The sequence below is a fragment of the Vanessa tameamea genome, chromosome 21 (assembly GCF_037043105.1).
Source record: "Vanessa tameamea isolate UH-Manoa-2023 chromosome 21, ilVanTame1 primary haplotype, whole genome shotgun sequence".
Classification (NCBI taxonomy): Eukaryota; Metazoa; Arthropoda; class Insecta; order Lepidoptera; family Nymphalidae; genus Vanessa; species Vanessa tameamea.
The window spans coordinates 3,250,857-3,276,431 of record NC_087329.1 but is presented as its reverse complement, the minus strand read 5'-3'; the positions used below and the strand labels follow the sequence as shown (position 1 = coordinate 3,276,431).

Sequence of the window (25,575 nt, the reverse complement as noted above, 5' to 3'; positions counted from 1 at the left end):
CTAACTTTAAAATGTTATCAGACAAAAGTAATTCAAGTTTGAGATATTTTATTTTTACAAATTGAACAAAACCGTTTAAATCGTTTTATATTATGCGTCTCTGAGATAAAACCACTTAAACAGTCGTTGCTCTTAAAAGGGGGTTTTCTAGTACATATAAGTTTTTAAGTTAAAAGTATCAATCATTTCGTTAAAAATTATTAAATTTAAGGCGAAAAACGTGTCGTATGGTCGGTGGTACCTGAACTTGATGCGGGTGATGCGGTGGGCTGGCGGTGGGTGGGGCGTGGTTGAGATAGGCCACGTGCGGGTGGTGGTGGTGGTGGTGCGCGCCGCCCGGACCCATCAGCGGGCACAGCACCTGCATGGTACACACCAAAATATATAGCGTTTTGATAGGCTAAATAACTGTAGTCCTTCTGTATAGATCTATCTGTACGGATGGTATGCACGCACCTGGAAGGGCGGCTGCTGGTAGTGGTGGTGCGGGTGTGGGTGCGGGTGCGGGTGCGGGTGCGGCGTGTGCGCGGGCGAGGGCGGCGGGTACAGCGGCGACGGCGCCACGGGGGACTGCGCCGGCGGCGCGTACTCGCCCACGCCCACTCCCACGCCGCCGACGCCCACCCCTCCGCCGACTCCTACTCCTCCGCCGCCGTGGTGGTACATGCGCACCTGCAACGAGAACGTTTCGAGTTACATTTCACTTGGTCGAATAAAATCCTTTTTTCTATCGCTCAAACGACGCGGATTACGCAATGCGTTATGTCGTTAGCTAGCCGACTGGACTAGACTCACCATGTGCTGGTACTGCAGAGCGGGCTGCGCGGGGTGCGCCGGGTGCGCGGGGTGCGGGTGCGGGTAGGGCACGAAGGGCTGCATGGGCGCCGGCGCCAGCAGCGGCTGCCCCGTCGCCGCCGCCACCTGCACGCCGGACCCTGGCGGAACAACGGACGCATGGAATTTATAAGAGCACCCAGCGGTTACAGGAAGTGAATCATAACCGATCATTCCGAGTTCAAACTCTCTCTTTTAATTCGTGTTTATAATCTCGTGCTCGTGCGATATCGGAAAACCTGCACGTGGTGGACGAGACTCTGTCACGTTTATCCACCGATCCGCATTGGAGCAACGTGGTGGAGTAAGTTACAAACCTTCTGCTCAAAGGTCAACAAGCTGTTACCTTACTTTACCTTTACATTAGCTTATTAAACTGCAAACCGTTACGGTGAAAAATATTGTACCTTTCCTGAAGTTTCTCTGCGACTGTGTTGGAAGCTGCGAATGCTGGCCCGCTCCGCCTACCCCGCCACCGCCACCCATGGCCGCACCGTATAGCTGAACATACAATTAAAAATTAGAGATATCGTTTAAATGTCCTTGACTAGTATCGATGTCGCTGTCAGTTTATCAGGGGACGTTTAACAAAACATTGTGTATGATCATTACTCAAGCTCGGAACATTGCGATTGTTCCTTATTTTTTAAATCTCATCTAAATGTCAAAATAATTCATAATTAAACTAATATTAATTCTTTCAATTGTTAATTTTTTTCTTTAATTTATTTATAAAACAAAAAAATTAAAAATTATACATCATTTGATTTCGATTAAGTTTTTTAATTGACTTAATTTTAAAAGGGAATTCGTCACTGGCAATACAGTAAGGCCATCTAAAACAGAATCACCACTCAGTTTTAGCATAAGTATATATTAGTAATGCATTAAAATCAGATTCAAAACTGTGCTTTTGTTAAGTTAGAGTGTAGATCAAATTACTTTGAACATAGTCAAAATCTAGTATCATTGATGTATAGTATTTACCGTTATGTTGTGAAATTAATGTATAAAATAAATGCAGAGATATGTGATTGATTCGAATTCGTTGAAAAAATTATTGCTAGGTACACCAACACATATGTGTCAAATATAGAATGTATTTATATAAATATGTTATATGGTATATGTTGTAGTGTATATAAACGATGTTTGTTTTTACTTAAAATATTGAATCCTTATTTATAAACAAAAATAAAACAAAACAGTTATCTAGACCAGTAGTTTAGAAGATATACATTTCCCTTAAGTTGAGGACGAACGCTCAAACACGCGACCTCGACTGCTTGGCATAATTTGCGAAAAATATGTCTTTATTTCGCTGCATATTCGAGTTACTTTGTAAGTTCACTGGATTCTCACAGATAAATAAAAGAAGCACAATATTAAACACAGAGCTCAGTTATGATTTTATTCATAAGGAATGTTTTTTATAACATTTGAATTCATTATTTATATATCGTTCGATATGTATATTTATTAATTGTATAGTAATTAATAATTATTCACTTCCTTATCAAGCATGTGGTAATCAAGACATGTTTATGTAGATCCACGATGGAACTGAATGATCTATGTATATAAAATATAAACCGGGACCTTCATAATTTTGTTATTATTCATATGGTCGAGTGATAAGGTCGATTGCAATAATTATATGTATTTAGAAAAAAATACGTTTGTCCGTGGATGTGTTGTGTTTGTGTATCTCTGGTATGTGAATAAATGTATATAAGAAGATTTTATTGAATTTAATTTTTAATATAGATATACCATTATACAAATAACAGTTAATATTTCGATTTTTTTTTTAAAATATATGATCCTGTCTATATAACAAATGCTTTTAGCATATATATATATATAGTTCTATATCATCGAGTAAATTCACATGTGAAATAAAAATATATATAAAAATGAGTTCTTTAAGTTTGAGTTTTAAGTTTCAAACCGTATTGCACGGTGGTTCTAGAATAACTGGTGCATGTAGGGTACCATTCCAGAAAGTCCCAGCACCAGTAAAAGGTCATTTATTAAATTAAATGTATTTAATTAATTCTGTTTAGTTTGTCTTCTACATATTTTGACATATCATAAGGTCACATTATTGATAAATAAATCAGCGCGCAAAATTGGAAGCAATCGCCGAGTTGCGTAAAAGTATAATTTAATATAAGCTTACGGCAGTCGCTTTAAAAACACCGTCAAGTTGGAACGTCGAACGCGCTGATTTTGTTCGTTTAACGGTAACCAGTGCGGAAAATTTGCGAATGCATTAATTATTTAGCAAAAACTTGTTTAGACGAAGACACGGTGCTATTAACAGCGCGTTGGAAACAACTTAACTTGTATGTGAGACAAGTTCTGTTTATATAAAACGAGTGAAAATCTTTAATTTGGTGTTGTGATAAGATTAATGGCTAGTTAACCGTTAAATTGATGAAATATAATCACGATATTTAAATAATTAAGAGTTAAATTAAATTATTGAATTCAAGTTTTTGTTTTAGATTATCAAGTTGAGCTTAATAGGAAAGAAATGTGGTTTTTACTATGGATAATAATTGTACTACTGTCGATAAAGATCTTCAACAAGCTCTCGACGGGAAGATGTTACATAGACACCGTGATGAGCGGAAAAGTCGTCGTTGTAACCGGAGCCAGCGGCGGCATAGGATTCGAGACGGCTCTAGAACTGGCTAGAAGGGGCGCAAAACTAATAATCGCTTGCAGAAGCCACGAGAAGGGCGAGAGGGCTGTTAGAAAAATTGTAAAGATCACAAAAAACAAACGAATCCGTTTCATACATCTGGATTTGACATCGTTGAAGTCGGTTAGGAAGTTCGTAGAAGAATTAAAAGCGACGGAGGTGAAATTGGACGTACTCATCAATAACGCTGGAGCGATTTGTACGACTCGAGACCGAACCGAGGACGGCATACTGAAAGATCTACAAATCAATTATTTAGGACCATATCTGTTGACCGTATTATTAGTGCCGATGTTAAAAAACGCTGCACCGAGTCGGGTCGTGGTCGTCTCGTCGTCGTGGCACAAGTTTGGCACAATCGAGGACTTGAACAGTGGAAAGCACGGATACATCCAGTCATACGCAAACACCAAGCTATGTAACGTGCTATTCAGCAAAGAATTGGCCAGAAGGCTCGAAGGCACAGGAATAGAAGTAAATAGCTTGAATCCTGGGCAGGTTAACACGTCGTTGTACAGAAGCTCAACCGTGCTGGAAAAAATTAGAAGTCTGCTACTTTACTCTTTCTTCAAAACACCCGAGGAGGGCGCCCAGACGTCGATATATCTGGCCGTTTCCCACGAGTGTGATCAGATCAGCGGTGAGTACTTCGAGGACTGCAGACTGTCCAAGGCTTCGTACAAGGCCCACGACGAGGAAGCGGCCGCGAAACTTTGGTCGATATCGCAGGAACTTGTCAAACTGACGCCGGACGAGATGGACGCATGTTTTAGTAAAGTGATTTCATGATTCAACGTTGAATTATACTGATTATGGACATAAATAATTTCAATATTACCTAATTACGTTTTTATGGGTACTTGTCATAAAATTGGATATTAATTAGGAATGTCACACCTTGGTATATAAAGTTATCATATAAAATGATTGTTGATTGTTTCTAGTCTTCTTTCCTTGATTAAATCTAACGCACAACTAAAATAAATTCAGTAAATAAATTCCTATCAAAATCTGTTTACATTTTAAAATAAGCGAAAACGATCTTTAATTAAATATTATTTATATTATAGGTATAAATGTGTGTGTGTTCAGTGATAAACTGTTCTCATATAACTTCTGTACCGAGACATAGAGTGAATCAGGTTTTAGCAAAAATCACACATAGCTTGTTAGAGCGATGTTAAATTCTAGAATCTAGACGAAAATACAACACGATTTAGCAATAATAAAAAAAAAAAAAAACCTAAAATGTATATTAGTAACACAAACCAAACAAGTTCATTTATCAAAAATTATATTAATTGAACACAACTCATAAAAAAATAGTTTAAACGTATTATTGATGATCGACTATTGTTGTATAGAATTGAAGTATCTCAATATAAATTAATCAATTCGATTAGCTCGACGTTGAACAGGCTGTTATGGACAAGCGCACCCAAACGCAGTACATTGAGACAAGAGACACACAGGCACACCGGATGCGATGCAAACACGTTTGCTCACTCTCTCGCACACGAGCAACTCACAAGATATCTTTTCAAATGTACGATTTAGTTTGAGTAATAAACCGAGATAGCCCAGGCTAGAACTCATCAACTGACGATTGTGGGTTAAATCCCGACCAAGCCCTTAAGTCATAGTCAAACAGTTCGTGTGCTTATTTTGTGTTCATAATTCATCTTGCGCTCGGCGGTGACGGAAAACTATGTGTATACATGTGTATACACCATGCATTCGAGCTGCGTGGCGGATTAAGCTCCAAACCGTTTCCTCAGAATGGAGGCATTAGCTATCACTTTAAGTATAAAAAATACTATTTATTAAAACTGTTATTAAATTTTAAAGGTAATATATACTCCCACATATGCACAATGAGACTGCTTTGTCAGTACTTTTCTATTAACTTCAGATTTATTTAGCGTAATTACAAATCCAAAATACTAATTATTTTGGATTCTTATGTATTCAAATATTAACTTTTTATTATAATTATTTTGTACAAAACGAAAATATTTTACAATTGTATATGTATCAAATATATATACATGTTATATGACGTTCCCTTCGCCGCGGATCACGAGATGAATTATTATAAGCACATGAAAACTTACGTCCGTTTAGAATTCAACCTGCGATAATCGTATAAGACATACCGTTCTACCCAACGAGCCGCTCGGTTTATATCTCATAAACATTAATTAATTAATCTGTGATATATCTTTACTAGCAATTAACATTTGATCTTTATTGCGCAACGACATTAAGTACAGAGGTGACTCAATAGATCACCGGTTTAGGGTTCCCAGTGAGCCGGGACTGTAATTTACTTTCGCGTAAAATTGCTGCCAGTAAATACACATTAATTAATATCACTTCAGTAAATTTCCGATCGTGCCAACGTCGGATCGCGCCGGCAATCATGCCACTGGAAAAATTTATAAGAATTCACGGATCCCGGGACTCGTGCTGGGATTAAATTTCGAGTGTTTCTATAAATTCTTACGAATTTTTTTTTTTGCGAAATGTTATCAAAGAACATTTGAAACATAAAAAATGAATAGTGCATCGTGTGAGCACTTCAGCGCTAGGTCTCCTGTGCGGGCACGGTCGGGAAGCTACTGCGTGCGAAAAGACACTCGGCGGCCGGCGGTGCGCGCTCACCGCGTCGCGCTCGCGCTTGTCCAGCACGAGGAAGGGCGCGTACTGGCGGCACTCGCACGACACCTCCATCTGGGCAGCGACACGGACCTTGCACTCACTCTCTACGGCACTCTCTACGCGCAACCCAGGTGGCGGGCTGTCTTAGCCTTTCTTATAAGGAGCACGTAGGCCACCCGGTGGTGAGTGGTCCCCCCGCCTGGGCACTGAGATGTTATGTCCCTCCTGCCGGTAGCTACGCTGACTCACTCTTCGAACCGTAACGCAACAATACTGAGAGCTGTTTTGCGGTAGAATACGTGACGAGCGCTGTACGAGTTCGCATAGAGCATCGAGTAAAATAGTTAAATATTATAAATTTGAAATTGAACACTTATTTAACCGAAATACAAGTTACTCGATCTCTATACTAGTATACATAAATGTATATTTACTTTCAATACATATTTGGGGCTATTTAATGAAAGCGGGTTCTTCGTTCTCACACCAATTAAATAATCCGGTTTGTCAATACGCCGGCGACCTCACAATAAGATGTTACGCTCCTTGTGCTGCTAAATAGCATCACATCACATAACAATACATACAATTTTGTTTTCCTTTCATCCGATTTATAAATATACAAATTAAATAATAGTCTTTGTCGACTCTTTGATGAGACGCTTCATATCCTTTATATTCATAATTTTTTTATATGTAAATCTAAATCGATTAAGGAAATCAATCATAAATCCACTACACGTTTAAATTCAAAATAAAATAAAAATATAAATAAAGGAAGTGATTTTGTAGTTTACAGATATCTTATTAGCATTTTTTGATCATAAATATCTTTTAAATTATCAAAATTAATATATGAATATTATTATTTTTATATGTTTAATAGTCGAAATACAGTGACTCCGTAATTATATGTATGATGCTCAATGTCACTTCCACTAAACATAATTTTAAAATATATTTATTGTCTAATTGAATGATGATATTAAACTATAAGAAACTTAAAATGTGTTCCGGTACTCACGGGGTGCGGGTGCGGCAGGTAGGCGGGCGGCTGCTGCGCCACCATCGCGTAGGCGGGGACGGCCGCCACCTGCGCCGCCGAGAATCGTACTCACAATCAAATCGGTATATGTCATTGATTTAATGACTGTTTTAGTCAGGAGTCAAATCTTATTTCTAAATATATATTAAAATAATTCGTTTAATATGAAAATAAAGAATATGTATAAGTACATATCAGTGTATATCAATATGATATTTTCGTTATAACTGAATGTGATCGAAACTCAAGCGAATACAAGAATTCAAATGGCAGTAGTAGGGCGGGCACTGACCATGTGCGTCGGCGGCGGCGGCGCGGGCACGTAGCTGACGCCGGCGCCCATGACGCCCACGCCGCCCAGCCCCGCGCCCACGCCCATGCCCACGCCGCCCACGCCCACCGGCGTGCCCGGCGTGTGCGGTCTGGAATAGTACATACTATGCTAATTATACGAGCTCTACGGTTACTTCATTTTTGTGACAAACTCGCGAGGCGTGTATGAAAAATATGTGACTTCTAGTGTCGCCAGTGGTCATATATGATATATTGAGGATTGCCAGACTTTAATGTAGGCGAATCATGTCACAGTTTCGTCAGTATATGAGAAAAATAATAAGCATACTAAATATATAGATCATATTTTCCGGTATTAACTAGATTCCACTCAATATGAAGCAAATTTCTTTTCAAAATTAGACAACAACTTTACGAATACCGCTGGCGTATTTTATGGAATTACATTAAAAAAGTGAATCGTGTTCGGTCTCCTCTCAGTTGCTTCCGGGTAAAAATCTATTAGAATGTTATCGGTGTAGGAAAAAATGTATTAATTGTTTGTGTTGTAGTGTTTTTAAATGTTTGTGTTTTATTAATTTATCGAACCGGCCAGTAATGCTCGTATCAGGTACCTGCTGTGTCCGGGTGTGGTAGGACTGCGCGGCGTGAAGGGCTTGGCGCTGGGGTTGAACTCCTTGGCATTTGGGTTGAGTGTAGATTTCTTGAGAGTGACGGCGGCGGGAGAAGCTGCGCCCGAGCGCGCCTCCGGGGGGTCGTCCTTGCCACCCGACGGGGGCTGCAGGATAAAACAGCATTTAATTTTCAGAATTACGAAACTAATGGCAAGTATTAAAAAAAAAATGGAATCACTTAGTAATAATTAATGGTACTAAGAGTCGCTGGGCATACCTTGTGGTGAGGAAGTGAAGCGGGAACAGGCGCGGGTGCAGGTGCGGGGGCAGGTGTGGGTGTCGGCGTGGGCGTGGGTTCGTGCGGCGGCTTGTGGACGCGCTCGCGCTTGGGCGGCGACGACGGAGCTCCAACGTTGGCCGAGACCTCGGGTGGACTCGATGTACCCGAAGTCTGCTGGGGCTGGAATGAATCGGTGAGCATTGTCAAAAATATATATTTTCTAGTTTCATGCCATTAACAAAACGAAATGGGATAAATATTATCATGCTCGCAGCTTCCGGCTATATGAATCTAGATTTATATACACATTGTCGTCTTACCGGCGGCGGCGCGGACACGACGGGCGTCGCGGGCGGCGGAGCGGGCGCGGCGGGCGCGGGGGAGGACACCAGCTTGAACTCCTGCCCGAACTTCCGGAGCTCCTGCAAAAGAGTAAGCTTGCGGTAGTGAACGGCCGAGGACGTGGCGTGACGTCACGCGTGCCACGTGACGTGGCGCGCCGGCCGCACCTGCACCTCGTCCTGGCGGCGCGGCTCGGGCGGCGGCGCGTGGTGTCGCGGCGGCCGCGCGTGCGTGTCCGCGCCCGGGGGAGGGTTCTGTAGGAAATTCGCAGATATTAGTAGATACATTTCTAAGTATATGTTATATATATATAAGAGTTTACTCACGTGATGGTGGTGTGGTGGAAAGCCCTGACGAGGCAAGGGCGCCGCTCGAGGCTCGCCATTCATCTTTCCGCTTGCTGCCCTGTTTCAAAATGATGTAATCGTTTATTAATTTAGTAGAACAGTTTAAAAGCTATTCAAATTTATATTTATTACGACACCAGTTTCAAAACAACTGCTTTTGTCTAGTAGCTATCTGTGTAAGACGCGATTATCGATTTCGTTTTCTAAGATCAAAATGTATACAAATAGCATATTATGTATTGGATTTATCACGTGATTAGCAAATGATTAATTGTATGGAATAGTTTAGGCGAAAGCCAAATTTGATACTGCTTCGACTATATTATGAAAAGTATTTTTTATGGCTCCTCTGGACTCGAATCCTCGATTTAGCCAAAAGCTACTAGGTTTCTCTAGTGAGAAATTCTCAGTAGTATCCCGGAGTTAGAGGTTTGTCTATGTCCGTCCGTGTAGCGAGCGAGTGAGTGAGTGAGTGAGTAGGGCGCGACTCACTGCGCGTGGTGCGCGTGCGGGTGCGCGTGGTGCGGGAAGGCGGGCGGCGCGTGGTAGCCGCCGGCCTGCGCCGCGTAGCTCTTGCCGCCCGCCGGGTTGGCGCCGGACGGCGCCGGGCTCGCAGCCTGCGGGACACGTGCGTTAGATAGTTGGATATGGATTCAATCTTAAGTTGCAACTGACCCCATCGAAACGTAAATATTTTTATTACATTACAATTAGTATCTCTATGTTCTCTAACGCTAAAGAAGAAGCTAGACAACCTTCTTTTTCTTGTATATTGTTTTGGAGGTTTTGGAGGACATATTGTTTCTTCAGAATCATAAATTACAAATATAAACAACACGGAAATGAATGATCGTCTCGACTCGACGATGCGATGAGTGACGTAACGAATCTAATTAAATGGAGTAGATAATCGGTGTTATCGGATTGGAGCGAGTTGTGTATTACCGGCTGGTCCTCGGGCCGCCGGTCGGAGGGGGGCGTGAGGTGGTGTCGCGGCGGACGATGCTCCTTGTCCTTGGGAGGTGCGTGCGAGAAGGCGGGGGGCTTCCCGCCGGCGCTGGGGGACGCGCCCCCGTTGTTGTTCGATGGCTTCACTAGTTTTCCCGTCTTAAAGCAATATTTTAATTCTTTATAATAGTATAACAAATTTGGTAAGCATTGAAAAGCTTGAATAAGATATTTTTTTATCGACATAACAAGCGAACGATTAATTCGGCAATACAGGGCAAATATTTGCAACAGTTTATTTTTAAACATTTAATTTTATTAAGGATACAACATTTTCAGCTGTTGTAAATTACACAGACAAATATACAAAATCATCATACGTCGTTATTGGATTAATATATTTACATAAGTATGCAAATACTATGTCTATTATTTTCTGTAATATCATAAAGTTTACAACTAGTACTCGTACACATCCTCGGGCCACCCACCTGCATATTCTTCCTCTTGTTCGGTATGACGTACTTGCCGGTGTCTGCGGGCCGCACGACGGCCGCGAACCGTTCCTCTTCGTCACCATTTTCGAGCTCCAGCCGCGCCTTATACGACGGTGCACTTTCTATTTCGGCTGCTATCTCTTCCGCTTTAGCTTCTGCGTCCCTGGTAACGTTAAGTACGTCCAATATTATTCCACTGACCTTCCACCAGCACAGCACACGCTGTGAGACGAATTACTGACATATTATGTTTAAATTTTAAGAAAACTAGCATCTCTAGACAACGACTTAGTAATTATTCGACTTCCACTTTTTCTATCCTTATATACTTTTACATCAAAAATATCGATACGAACTTCGTCGAAATTTCAACGTGAGAACTCGACCAATGACGTAATGTCAATTCAAGGTCATCGTTGTTTGTTTACCTTCACGCTTTTTTCCATCAAATGAGTTATAGAAACTGATTGTTACACGTTGGCATGTTGTTAGTTTATAATGTTGTGGGTGGTTTAGTATGTTCTTAAAACGTAATCTTACCTATAATCCTGTGTGTCCTTCCTCTGTAACGGGAGCGTGTACCCGGCCAGCGAGTGATCGTAAGTGCTATGAACTCCGTAAATTTCTTCGTTCTTACGGAACATGTCGTTCGCGTCCCAGCCGTTGGCGCGGTGATCGAGTTCGAGGTCGTCGAGTCGAGCGTCGCCGTTCAACGATGGCGCTTCAGCAGCTTCGGTTTCGCCGTCCCAGGGCTCTAAGTGACGCTCCTCTGCTGACCGACCGTTACCTGCGGGATTGATGTATAGGTCAATTAGTTAACATCAGTCACATAAGATTATAATGATTAATTTATGTCAACAAAGATCTTCTTTATTTCATAGAATGGTTCGCCTTTTTATAAACGAACGGTATTCACAAATTATTATATGGTTCCGATTGCGATCCATATTATGTCGACCCGTAAGATCCATAAGACTAAGGGAATCCTTATGGAGGCCACCGTAAGGGCCTCAACCACACGTATGATACATTGAGCATATGACACGTACGAGCAAAAGGAAACTCAAGGAAAAATGGCATTACAGAAGCGACCACCAGACAGTATTGATACCACATACATACATGGTGTAGAAGCAAGGAAGACAAATCAGAAATTTTACATTTCATAAATATCGATATTATTTAAATTTACATTTACCATTAAACTTGTTAGATATGGCGCTATCAGTCTGAAACACGTCGTGGGTCGCGTACTCGAGGTCCGAATCCTTGGCCCTGATGGAAACGACATCCTGCGGTTTGAAGATCAACTTCTCCACCACGGAGTCGACTGCTACGACGCCTTCTTGGTCCACTCGATGTGCCACCTCTAGTACGACCTGAATAATCAAGAAGATATGTTACTACCTGTAATTTAAACTATTACTGTATTGTTAGCATTTTTTATAAGAAACAATTTGTTAGTTACTTGAAAATTATATCACAAATATTTTTGCCACCGACTTTAAAAATAATGGACCGAAACTTACTCCACGCAACTTTTTATCGTTAATATAATATTGTATTCAGTAATAAGCCGTATTTATTAAATCCTTCTTTGGCACGAGATTAAAATATATCAATATATTCAAGGCCAAATTAAAAATAACCGCGGAAGCTTATTAAAGAAAATAATTCCATGCCCCAGGAAGGATTTATTAACTTTGCGATGTCAGAAACCGAGTGATGTAAGTTTACCTTTCCTCATCGTGTCTATACAATGATTGTCACTGTTCTTTCAAAAATATCTATACAACTGTGAATATACATGACATTGTTGTAAACATATTGTGACGCAACCATAAACTATATAAACCCATTCATTTTTTGCAGAAAACAGTTTAAATAACTGTAACGTATTCCAAAGCAAAATGCCGTGACACCTAATACTAAAAAAAAAAAAAACTAAACTAATCGAGCAGTATTTACAGCCAGTTAGTTGTCTAACTTCACTAACCGCGTATGGTGCGAAACCGAATCTTTGTCAGGGACGATGAATGAGGATTATACAAAAGTTTCGAATATAAAGTGATTCCTAAAAATGATGGAATATCAGGTGGATTGTGCTATATTTTACTTTCTTACATAAGGTTAGGCTAACAGTACGCATTTTTGGTCTTTGGCATTTAGGACAATTTTTTTTTTAAATTCAATATTGTTACAGTAATAATGCATTGTTTACACCGTCATTACATAATACTAAGTACCTACGATAAAGCATTAAATAACAAGATAATAACGACGGCCGTAGATGTTAACAATGTAATTCAAGACAATAATAGTTACTCTTCTGTCAATTCTTCATAATGTAGCGATACTAAATATAACTGCATATATATATTATACATATATGGTATATTTATCTTATACCATATATGTATAATATATTTATCTTATCTATAAAAATGGATGTTGCTATATCTGTTTGAGATTAAAACACTTCGACACCGTTTGACTGATAACCAGGATCGTTGGCGTATAAATTATGAAGATCGTTTTTATTATTGAATTAAACCGGCCAAGTGCGAGTCGGTAATAGCGGCAACTCTTTGTTGTTATAGCGGCAACAGAAACACATCATCTGTGAAAATTTCAACAGTCGAACTGACGCGGTTTATGAGATACAACCTGATGACACGGACGGAGAGTGGTGTCTCAGTAATAGGGTCCCGTTTTACCCTTTAGCAATGGAACCCTAAAAAAATCTCCGTGCATAGTTACTAGAAAATGTTTGGACAGTTTCTAACAGCTGCTCCCGCTGCTTGTTGTTAAAATTTCGCACACAAGTTGTCGACACTTGCGTGACATTTTCTGGCATAATACCATCAAAGTTACATAGATGACCAGTAATTCGTACCGGACAATTTTTTAATAAAACTCTATCGCGCATACCAGTCATAACATTATAATATTTATATTTTATTAAACTACTTATATACAATTTAATTTTACTAAGTGATCGCAACAAGAACAAGACAAAACGCATTTTTCGCAAAAATAATGCATATCATAGATTAATTATTTAATATTAAAGATCAAAGATATCGTCAATTCAATGTCAAAGTTGTTTATTTACATTCGTAGGATCTACGTTCCGAACCGGAGGTAGCATTCAATTTTAATTAATCCTTCGAAACGACGGCTCAAAGGTGGACGAAATAGTTAAACTCAATAATTATATTTAGATTTTGTTATACTTTATTTGGACACATTATTAAGATTAGTCTTTCCGCCAACTGTAAAGCGTTTTAGTTCATTGTATTCAATTAGTAATAGTTATATAAATGGATCATTAACATAATTTTAATTTAATTTGCCAATTAATATAGCATTAGGAAGTATACATTGATAAGCGGCTAATGTTCGAGTTGTCCATTCATGCGTTTGATAATAAATTATTTATTCATCACATTATACTGTTTTATCTAAATCCTATATTTTTATCAACAATTATAAATACACTCTAAGCTTTGCAACCGTTGACGCGAATGGTTTGTTGTAGTGTTTAGGCATTCCGAAAATAAGCATTAAGATTAGTCCTAAGAATACCGATATGTATATAGTACACTTTAAGAAGACTGTTGTTACGAGTCCTTTTGAATCGTCATTAATCAATATTCAATTCAATTTAAAGTAATCACCGGCGTCGAATATAAACTACTAGCGACACGCCCTGGCTTCGAACGGATACAATAATAAAAACAAATAAAGGATAGGTATATTTAGTTTATTGATTAGTTTATACATTTTTAATGTAAACCTAGGTAAAGAAATCTCTACGATTTGTATATAGGTACATAGTTTCAAATTTGGATAATTTTAAGTGCCAAGTTATAATTTAACGATCCTGCCAGTTCGACAACAAATTCCCTTGTATCCGTATCCTTTCGTTGAAAAGATTTTCTTGAATTTCTTTCTTGAGTATTAATTCATAATCGGTAAATCTTAGGTTTTACTGGAAAATCTTAAGATTTACCGAAGTTCGAGCTTTTACAGTAACATATATATATATTTTGAGGACAGAAAAATAATGGTCACTACTGCACATAAAAAGTCGAACCTTAATTTTTGTTTCCCATTTCTTACATTGCCTATGCGCCAGTAACCTTGGGACTTAGGATGTTATGTTCCATGTGCCTGTAGTTGTACTGACTCACTCACCCTTCGAACCGGAACACAACAGTACTAAGTAATGATGTTTTGCGGTAGACTAGATGATGAGTGGGCGGCGCAAACGGGCTTGCACAAAGCCATACCGCCAAGTAAATGAAAATTCTTTCTAAAGGCAACAAAGTTTCTTCACGCTTATATTACAACACCGTATGAAATTCCGTAATGCTTAAATAATTACTAAAGTTTGATTTACAGCCAGCTGTTATTAAAACTTTATATAAAGAAACATTATGTCGTTTAAATCGAACTGTTTATAATATACAAACACGTCTGTGATCTGAGATCGATAAATATATACGCTGTCAGGATTGAAACGTATTGAATGTCTGACATTATGGATATTAGTCTACGTCGAGCTTAAAGTTAATGAACTATGTATATATATATATATAAAAAAAACCAGCCAATATCTAAAGCATAACAAAAAAATTTCACGAGTAGACAAGACTGTATAAATTCACACTTACGCCCTGCAACATTTGAGTTTTAAGAATTCAGAGTACAATAACACTCCAGACGTATAATAGGTGGATTTTGTTATAAAAAACGTCTAGGGTATATATGAGTGCGTTGCTCTGAGGTCAGGACGACATCAGACCGTAAAGGCGTGGTCGTACTTGACGAGATTTAATATAATAAACTCGTATTTACGCGATAGTTTAAAACAAATATTAACATAGAAAATCCGCTTTTAGAACGACCATACCCTTACAACTGAAAATACTCGAAAGGGCATTATTCATATAAAAGCGAACCTCGAAATAAGTTAATCGCGTCCTTAGGAGTCTCTTTGTTAACTTTTTTGCTTTCAATCGTCAAGTATTCGATAATTCAAGCTTTCAACCGTTTGTTTGAAATATTATTTCGAGCTTGAGGTCATAAATTACGATAGCGTACTGTGTATAAAAAAAATAAACTATGATTTTTGTACAAATAAGTTACACTTACGCATTTTACAGTGGTTATGGTAATTGATATTAGTCTTAGGTATTATGAATAAGAACTTACGTTTCAGATTGACAATTTATAATATTCGAGCGCAGTACGTACCGATATATCTGCAAAATGAATGTACATGATAAACAGAACACACATGCTCATCACCATGGAATAAACATTTGAAGATCTACCGAAAAGATACGAGCCTCAAGAGAGAGTTATGTATGTTCAGGTCTTCTTGGAGTATATATACACGTAAATATTAATTAAGGTATCGTACGCAGCACGGGTATCGCATCAAAAACGTGTCGCAGCCACACCGCAGTGCAATAATGCCATTAATTCCCTCTTAGAATAGTCGACCAGAAATCACAGTCTCATAGTACAGTAGGGAAATATAATCGTAACTACGTGTTTTTGTGATATTAAGTCGTTGGTGGGAGGAACCCGACAAAATACACAGAAAGACAAAAAAAAAAGAAGTTATTTTGGTATATATACCGTGTATACATACATACATACATACACATACATTTGAATTTAGTAAAAAGCGGTTATTTCAATATTACAAACAGACACTCCAATTTTATTATATGTATAGATTCATAATGTTAACACGGTAATAAACATGGAAGATAAAATTGGGTACATCGTTTTTTAAAGTCGATATGACATTGGGGAATTTCAATTTCTGTTTGAAGAGTTATTATATTATAAAGGAAAATTATAAATTTAAAATATTTACTCTATGGGTATATAAAATTGATTCGTAAAATATTCACGTGATGGCTGATTCGGCGACAAGACTAATGCTGTATATCATGCAAATCACTGCGATTCGGCGTCGGTGCGGCTGCGGCACCATGCACGCTCATCTTAAATGTAATTTTACTCCAGCTCAAGACATACACTCCACCAGTCTAATAAATAATGACTCGCGAAAGACTCACGCACATCGCGAAACAACATCTATTTTGTTTTTACGCGTAGTGCATTTTTCTTATGATTTCTATTTACTAGATTTAAAAAAAAAAAAAAAATCTATAAAACATACGCTCTCCATATCCATACGACCAGAGTGAGAGGCACAATACTAATCCAACGTAACAACTGACATTCTCTTCATTTAATTTCATCGTACGTTCAATATGAAGTAAACGATACAACAAATTGTTTCACAGTATGATATCAATTTCATGAGTTATCCATTTGCTTTTAGCTATATTAATACCGGGAACAGTTAAAACGTTAACGGAGCCTGTACTTTATGCCTATTGTTATAAGATTGAAATCCAAACAATGACTTCACTTAAATGTTAAGTTTCAAAGCTAGAATTAGTCTAGTTACTACATATTGTAGGTTTATTATTAACTACGGCAGCTATAAAATTATATGTATGCTAGCGATTTATCTTAGTTTCGGGTAGAGTTTATACAAGGGTCGCTCACTGTATTGTTAAGTGTCGAAATAAGATCTTCGGGGGTCGGATTTGATACGTTGGCTGTCTTAGGACTGTGGAAGATTCCTTCTCTCTATAAAGCACGGAAAATTTGAATAAAGTGTAATGGGTACCACTTTTAAACTTAATTATTTTACCGACTTAAAAAATAATCAGATTTTTTTTAAAATTAAGTTGCATTATATTTTTATATTAGTTGCCATAGAAGTTCTGTAAATTATGAACTAATATGAGAGGATACTTTTCATTTGCATTGTATAGTCCTATTTATATTTGTTAAATTTTAATATTATTTACGGGGCGTTTTGCACACATTTTCGAGTTAATAAGTTGGGGTTACAAAGGAAGCACGAAGGGGGCGCGAATATTTAAAATAATCTTATCAATTTTACTGCCATAGGTCCAAACCTATCCTTATCCTAATAGAATGATGATGATAAATGGTCAGGGTCCTCTTTTTTCATCACATGGAATAGGAAAGTGTTTGTGAATCCGCATGAACGATGATGACCGTGGATCAGCGTGGTGGAATAAGCGTCAAACCGGATTGGTAATTATATATTTACCCAACAGCCAGACTCAGGACAGTTAGCACTTGTTACTTTCTAATATCTACTAATAACTTACATCGACTCTTTGTTATTTTCGTATATCTTTTTCGGATTTATATATTTTGAGTTGAGAAAGGCTTTCAATTTATTTTTAACAAAATAAACTAAAAATATATATTAAAAAAAAAAATGAGGTTAAGACTTAGCTTAACCCAGAAATTTCGAATCGACAACCCTACAAGTTGTTTTAATTGACGGGCGTATCATACATACGTGTCTCAAAATATCCTTGTCGTTTGTTTAACGATAATTTAGTTAAGGAGATAGCCTCTAGATCGTATTATTCTAATAGCTGTAGGTTTGGTTAGCTGTAGGTAATTGAAATCAGTAGTTTTTTTTTTTAAATATGATTTAACTCATGGGACAAAAACATCGGGCGTGTTTTGAAACTATTTAACCCGTGAAATCGTGACGTTTAGTTACTCACAAATATTATAAATGCGAAAGTAACTTTGTCTGTCTGTTGCTGTTTCACAGCCAATCTGAATTTGATGAAATTTGGTGTGAAGCAAGCTTGAACTCCAAGAAGACATAACATACTCATTATACTTAACACCAATAATGTGAGCGAAGTCGCGGGCGATATCCATGCATACTAATACTAACCACTGACAGGACTCAATCCTCATAAACATTGATTCTAAGTATACCTATATTTTTTCTAACACGCTTACTTTTTATAAATGTCGTGTATATGAATACTCCATAAAAAAACATCGTAACGACATTATCCAGCTCGGCTATGACGATGTTATAAAGAGTACGTAGGAATCCATTCAAGTATTGATTCTCACTTATTTTAATTCGTTAACAATACGTAGATAAGGTTACATGGATTGTTGTGATATTACTGGCTCATACTGGCAGTACCTTTGTAATACGTCACAATTTTACGAGCTTTTATTTAACCTTACTTGTTACTGTGCGTGGGTTAAATTCTGCGATTTAATTTTAAATCACTAAAGTGTTTTTTTTATGATATACGTAACAAACATTCAGGAGGCTCATCTGATGGAAAGTGACTACCGCCCCGCCCATAGACATCTGCAACAGTGGGGCGTTTGCAGGTGCATTTAAGAAATGAAAATGTCCCGGGATTTCGTGAATTTAATTTTACTCTTTTGAAATTTTCACTTTCCTATCTCGTATCTTTGCCGCTCGGTCCGCCATATTGAAAAATTGGTGCTAAACGAGTTTTTTGACAGAATCGATTTTCCAGCTTTTTTCACGCTAAAAAAATGTTATAAAAAAGCTTACACCGTATAACACATGTACCAAACTTTTTTAAAATCAATTGTTTTAACACACGAGCGCTGCATTGTCTAGTTTAATGCGCGTTTTAGGCATCTTTTCAAAAAATCCTTCGATACATGTATACATCATCATACATTTTTGTCAATATTTTTTACGTCAAAACTCGGTCATTTTTGAACCGATATGGAGATATTTTTGTTTGTAAGTGTTATAATTAAAGACACATTTTTTATTAAAATTCCATATATTACTTTGAAATCAAATTTGCACACGAATGCAAATGCGATCTTGTATACTAAATTCAATTTGTTTATATAAATGGGTTGAAAAAAAACCTGGTTTTTAACCTAAAACTACCTACTCTTGTCTGACAGACTCCAGCGGTATTATTTATCTTGATAAATTATCCTGCACGCAGTTTTTTATCTCGTGCGTCCATGTACCTTGTCTCAAACGTTAACAGTGACAAATCTGTGCTCGTCGAGGTCATAAGTGCGAGCTTTTACTTATAGTGAACTAGCTGAAACCGCGATTTCGCCCGCGTGTAATTCACCCCGTGACGAAAATCGTTCATGAACTTGCATGCATTTCATCTCTATCTTTTTAAAGGGTGAAGAAAAGCCTAATTACGTTTTTATTTAATAGGTTGACCGACGGACGAATGGGTCTAATGTTAAGTGGTATTAGCCATTCGTTACATTAAATAAATAAATAATAAATATTGGACAACATCAAACATTACTCTGATCCCAATGTAAGTAACTAAAGCACTTATGTTATGGAAAATCAGAAGTAACGACGGTACCACGCGCCGGCAACCTTGCGTAACTAAGATGTTCCTTTTGTAGCTACAACGGCTCACTCACCCTTAAAACCGGAACACAAGAATACTAAGCATCGCAATTGTTGATAAGTTGGTACCCACCAGACGGGTACACTTTACACTACTACCAAGTAAAACATTTCCGTCTTGGGGGTTCAAGCTAACTTCGTCAAATCAAATTCCATATACATTTTTTTGTATTTTAGCCGTGAAATACTAATCAGTCAGACAGGTAAGAGCAACTTCCGCATTATAATACAAGTCTAAACTAGTATAGATTAATATAAATAACTTTTGTACCTAGCTGATTGACATAGGGTCGGGTCGGGTCGGGTTCAACGAGGAAAAAACGGATAGAGACTAGTGAGCGGAGGTCAGTGTAAGGGATGACTTGACTCCACGAGACGTATATACGAATATCGTATAGCCTAAGTTAACATAATTATTTTAAAGCAGAGATTGATATAAAATAATTACAAAATATCAAACATCTCACTAATATAATTTCGTTGAGTTCAAAAAATTTAATCGCATGATCTTTCAACCTTTGCCAGTGTTAAAAGACACACAAACGCACACATTATCACGATATACTCGACATTATGATAAATTTGTCAGTGTGCATGTTTTTTTTTATCTAAAGTCACAATGTTTAGGAAGCAAAGATATCAAAAATATTTTTCAAGCTTATCATGCATATTGTTGTTTAAATTTAAAGCGAGTGAAATTGCAAAGAACTAGCTGATCCTGCGGCTGCCCACGCAAAGTTTACAAAATTTTACCTATAACACAGTAACTTCATTTTACCCTCTCGAGGTAAACAAAAAAAAGTCTGTGCATATATCCTTACCTAGGACTATGGACAAATTAAATCACATTACATATAACTATTACACCAACAAGGTAGTCAATAAAGCGGAACATGGATACTACCGTTAAGAAACTCAAAGCATATACTATTTATATAAAACTCGGGATTTTCACCGCGATCATTCATCATATTTTTTATATAGGTCGACGACTCGACAGTTTTACTTCTGCCGTAGACTTGAGATGATATACTATGGTTAAATTATGTATATCTTACGAGGTTTATTAGCTAAACCTATATATTGATAACGATTTAGTCGCAAAGAAAATTTTCAGTGAGACGTTTTAGATAAACGCTGGCATATCGATAGCCGAGATGGCGCAGTTTAGAACACGTGAATTTCAGCCGAAATTGCGGGTTCAAATCCTACTAGCTTAATTGAGTTTATAATTCCAAAAATCAAACAAGAACATTTGAAGATTAAAATTGCCATATTTATATTTCAGTCGCATAGTAAACCGTCGAATAAAAGGAGGTCTTAGTCCAGCAGTGGAACAGGCACAACACTTTTGTGGCCAATATGTAAATTCCTAAATGTCAATATATATATAACATTCTTATCACAATCCACTGCAACTATTACTGTTAAAATGTCAAAGGATATTATACAAAAATGTATCTATTAGTTCTATATTACGTAAGAAAACAATGTATATAGTACATTATATATTAAAATATGTTCGAAAGAGCGCACCAAAATGAAAGGCGTGACGTATGCGGTAAGATGTCTACGTAATGGCGGAAATATAAATGAGACGCCATTATGAATATCGTATAATAATATTTAAATATTACTGAACTATACGTCTTAAAAGACAACTGGAGGATGGTCTTGGGCATGGACGTGGATGGATATAGAGGAAGGGGACGACCAAAGAAACGATGGATAGATTGTGTGAAAGACGATATGGCTGGAAAAAATGTTATTTGTGAGATGACGTTGACAGAGAAGTATGGAAGAAGAAGACAGGCTGCGCCGACCGCAAATGAAATTGAGATAATGTCAGGAGGATGATGATGATACTGATACTGAACTTTTCAGAGACTAATATCCGATATTGACTACAACAATTATGACGTTTGAATGATACACGCATCGAAATCAGTAAATCTTACAACAGTGACGTGAGTCCTTACAGCATAGCAATGCTGTACAAAGATTACTAGTATTTTTTTAATCATAGTATCTTTGGCAATTTATTCTCGAATAAGTAAAACAAATCGTACTGAAACTTTGTTTCATAATGTCGATTTTATATTGACAATGTAACACCGTTCATAATGGTGTTGTACATTCTAAGAAGAATTTATAGACGTGAAGTGTTACACAAGTGCATAGTTTATCTGTGGTGCCACCAAACTAAACTGGGTCAAATCGATAAACGCAGTGATTTCAGCGTTTTTTACGAGATTTTTCGATATTTACTATCAATTATAAAGATGTATCACATATTGAGGCGTTGCACTCGTGGATTCGTTCGCGTCGATATTGGATATTCGAATGATATTTTTATTTATTTATAAAAGTACATATTAACGTACGAATGGAGATTCAGTTTCATACAAATTGTATTCGACGAAATTTGTTTAATTCATTTTATACAAACTTTTATAAAACTATATAGTTCAAGGAAAAAATTTTTTTTTTTTTTATACAAACAATTTTGTTTCATTTGGCGAAATGAATTATGTCAAAAATAGTTATAAACTATGCTGACATTGGTGGTATTTGTTAATTTGATGTTCCAAATACAATTTATTTACATTAACATTTAAAAAAAAAATTATTATAACTAAGGTCGTTACAGAAAATCTTCCTATTTTCTTTTTATAATGTTTAAAACAATGACTTTTATGAAGGTTTATAATTTTTTGTGTTATTTATATAATCACAAAGATATATGCTTTTTTAAAATTACAAGTACTATTAAATCAGCAATTTTAATATCGAGAAGAACCGACAAGACACTCTGTGCTTAATCTTTATCATGGTACACAATGTACAATTAAATTAATATCGTATAAAGAATTTACACATCAAAATGAATGCCGGGGTTTCGATATAAAAGTGTCTATACGCCAAGATATATTTACTGATAATATCTTATATCTGCTGCGAGTGTAAACGGTCGTACGCCTGTGACACAATTACACCCAAATGGCTTGAAATTTGGCACTGAATTAGATTATGTCATAGAGCAGGATTTTATAAAAAATCATTAAAAATCGTAACATACGTCGGCTGGGCAAACGCCAAAACTCATTTCGCGGTGAAGGATAACAGCGTATTCTACCACGTTAGGCCAATACGGGATCGTGGATACACATGTGGCAGAACTTAAGTTTCCTGACGATATTCGTCCATCTCGATACACGAGATTAATTCTATAAAAAGATATAACAGGCAACATTTATGGGGTGTATTTGTATATATTATATATTTCTATTTGTGACAACCGAAACTAATGACACATATACAATGATCATTGTCATATTTAAGTAATTTATCCAAAATCCTAATGAATTATCCACCTAGATTTTCTTAAGGAATCACTCCGTCCATCGGTGTAACCGTATGAGAATGCTTTAGGTAGTTTTTGAGTTTATCTTAATTATATAAGTATTAACTTAGTTTTAAATACCTAATATCTTCTCTTATAACATCTAGCTTAAAATTCATTACATCTTTCTTTGCACGTACTTTGTATTCAAAGCGGTTAAAACCACAAGAAATTACTAGTTGTTTTGTTATTATATATTTTAATTTATTTAATATTATAATGTTGCGTGTAAGGTATTACGTTTCCAAGGCAACTGAATAACTTGAAAACCTACCTTTGCATTGAATCAAAATAGAATAGTAATAACAATTGTAACGGAATCAAAATAACGTCAAATATTAAACTCATACTGTTCCTAGTACTTGGTAGCTTATAAATTGGGGATTTCCCGAATTCGCATTTCTTTAGGAAAGTACGTCATCAGTCCGGTCAAATTTGACATTAAAATTAACAATAATTCGCATATAGATGAAAATTTCACAGATAGTGTTACAAATAAAATATCAAAAATACCCAAGATATTAAGGTCTGTTAAAAAAAAAGTTTATTCAAGGTCAAATGTATAGTAATAGCAATTACAATAATAAAATCAGACTCAAGAAGCATCTCTGCGGCATGTATTTTAACAAATTAATGGCGTGTTCAGGTGGTATTGACCTCCGAGTCCATATAACCGAACTAAGGCCCTCTGGGTGAATAATCTCTTCCCTCGTCATCGTTATCATTCATCATTCGCCGCCCATTATTTAGGGTAAACGTAGAATGAAATAACAATACATTACGGATTTTGCAGAATTTCCCGCCTGCCGACGGCCAGACGCCAGCTCTTCGGCACTCGCGAGAATGCTTTCACTAACTAGTTTGTTTCCCGTCAACCAAAATAAACGCTATCGCTTATCAGTAACATATTATAGTATTTCACACAAGCAAATCCATTGAATCAGTGCCTACATTTAAATACTTTCGCGTATAACTTAAGTGTCGCTATCCTTTTGTCTATCGTAAAGAGTTTAAGTGACGTTTCTTCAAAGTTGATGAATCTAGAAGTAGCACCGGAAAATCAAAGGCTCGTCACAAAGAACATAACAGTTAAAAAAAAACCAGCCAGTAAATGTCCCACTGCTGAGCAAAGCTGCCTCTTCTTTCGAGGAGAACGTTTTGGATATCATTTCACTACTCTGAGCCAAGGCGGATTGGTGGATATATATGTCGCAGATCTTTATCCGACAGTTGATTGGATTATTTATGACGTTCTCCTTCACCATTTAGCGCGAGATGTGATCCATACAAATGTTTAAATTCAGAACTGTGAACATGTGTTCTAGCTACTAGTCATCTCAGTAAAAAAGACTGAATATCAATCGTATGATTTTAGCAATGCAAAAAGCTGTCATACAAAAAAGGGGAAAGTCGCTTTGTAACCATGTCACAATTTTAGTGTACAAACAAATTTAATATCACACATGCGTATAAATTTTTTATATAATGCATACAATATTGTAGTTAGTTTATTTATTATTGTCGTGTTAAAACAAAACAGTTTTATAGCCGTTTTCGAACGCATATGGTGGTAGGAGTTTGTGTAAACCCACCTGGGTAGGTACCACGTAATCATCAGATATTCTATCATCAAAGAGCAATGTTTATTGTTATGTTCCGGTTTGAAGGGTGAATATGCCAGTAACTACAGGCACAAGGGACATAACATCTTAGTTTCCAAGGTTGGTGGCGCATTTGGGATGTAAAGAATGTTTAAGCACCCATATTTATGAGCAGTGGTGATTTACCACCATGTTACCCTTTTGCCTGTCTGCCTACCTATATAACAATAAATAAAATAACATCTATATAATATGATAAGTGGTCGAGTGTATATAAACGAGACAGTCACGTAGTGAGTGAGTCAGAGATAATTCGACTGACGGCCTGTGCCGGTGTTGATACTCTTATATAACGATCGATTAAGGAATGTTTCACTGGGAAGGTCGGATGTTAAGGACGACGGGATAACAGACTTATTTATTTACGATTGGACATCATATATTTTATAGACTATGGCAACATTTATTTATCATTATGGGGAGTTCTAGGACAAAGACGTTATGTTACGTAAAACGTAAACGTCCGCTTACTTTTTTTTACTATTTTTTAAATACGTACTAGTGTAACAATAAAATATATATGATATCTATTTATAGCAAAATGAGCTGATCCTGTTAGTTTATACATATGTCTCGTGGCGATCAGTAAACTGTATAGGAGTCGATGTGTT

The 25,575-nt window shown here is 37.0% G+C and overlaps 2 protein-coding genes across 6 annotated transcripts in view; one reads left to right on the top strand and one right to left on the bottom strand.

The window, feature by feature from the left end:
- The window catches only part of LOC113394135 (ataxin-2-like protein), a 44,580-nt gene that overhangs the window by 5,919 nt on the left and 13,086 nt on the right, over nucleotides 1-25,575 (bottom strand). Inside the window, exons 3-19 of one of the 5 annotated variants that reach the window (XM_064218350.1) lie at nucleotides 11,771-11,951; nucleotides 11,113-11,359; nucleotides 10,567-10,735; nucleotides 10,073-10,234; nucleotides 9,620-9,744; nucleotides 9,107-9,185; nucleotides 8,948-9,034; nucleotides 8,759-8,860; nucleotides 8,436-8,618; nucleotides 8,159-8,322; nucleotides 7,543-7,687; nucleotides 7,230-7,298; nucleotides 6,209-6,277; nucleotides 1,242-1,335; nucleotides 796-935; nucleotides 457-672; nucleotides 242-361 (exon numbers count right to left, since the gene is read on the bottom strand). In XM_064218350.1, coding sequence (XP_064074420.1) covers nucleotides 242-361; nucleotides 457-672; nucleotides 796-935; nucleotides 1,242-1,335; nucleotides 6,209-6,277; nucleotides 7,230-7,298; nucleotides 7,543-7,687; nucleotides 8,159-8,322; nucleotides 8,436-8,618; nucleotides 8,759-8,860; nucleotides 8,948-9,034; nucleotides 9,107-9,185; nucleotides 9,620-9,744; nucleotides 10,073-10,234; nucleotides 10,567-10,735; nucleotides 11,113-11,359; nucleotides 11,771-11,951 — 2,352 coding nt within the window. The remainder of the gene's footprint in view (nucleotides 1-241; nucleotides 362-456; nucleotides 673-795; nucleotides 936-1,241; nucleotides 1,336-6,208; nucleotides 6,278-7,229; nucleotides 7,299-7,542; nucleotides 7,688-8,158; nucleotides 8,323-8,435; nucleotides 8,619-8,758; nucleotides 8,861-8,947; nucleotides 9,035-9,106; nucleotides 9,186-9,619; nucleotides 9,745-10,072; nucleotides 10,235-10,566; nucleotides 10,736-11,112; nucleotides 11,360-11,770; nucleotides 11,952-25,575) is intronic. The other 4 variants (XM_064218352.1, XM_064218351.1, XM_026631338.2 and 1 more) reach the window with 4 other exon arrangements.
- Nucleotides 3,038-4,483, top strand: LOC113394138 (retinol dehydrogenase 11-like). Its single transcript, XM_064218320.1, has one exon. It carries the CDS (start codon nucleotides 3,374-3,376, stop codon nucleotides 4,331-4,333), a length of 960 nt encoding a protein of 319 aa, XP_064074390.1. The 5' UTR covers nucleotides 3,038-3,373; the 3' UTR covers nucleotides 4,334-4,483.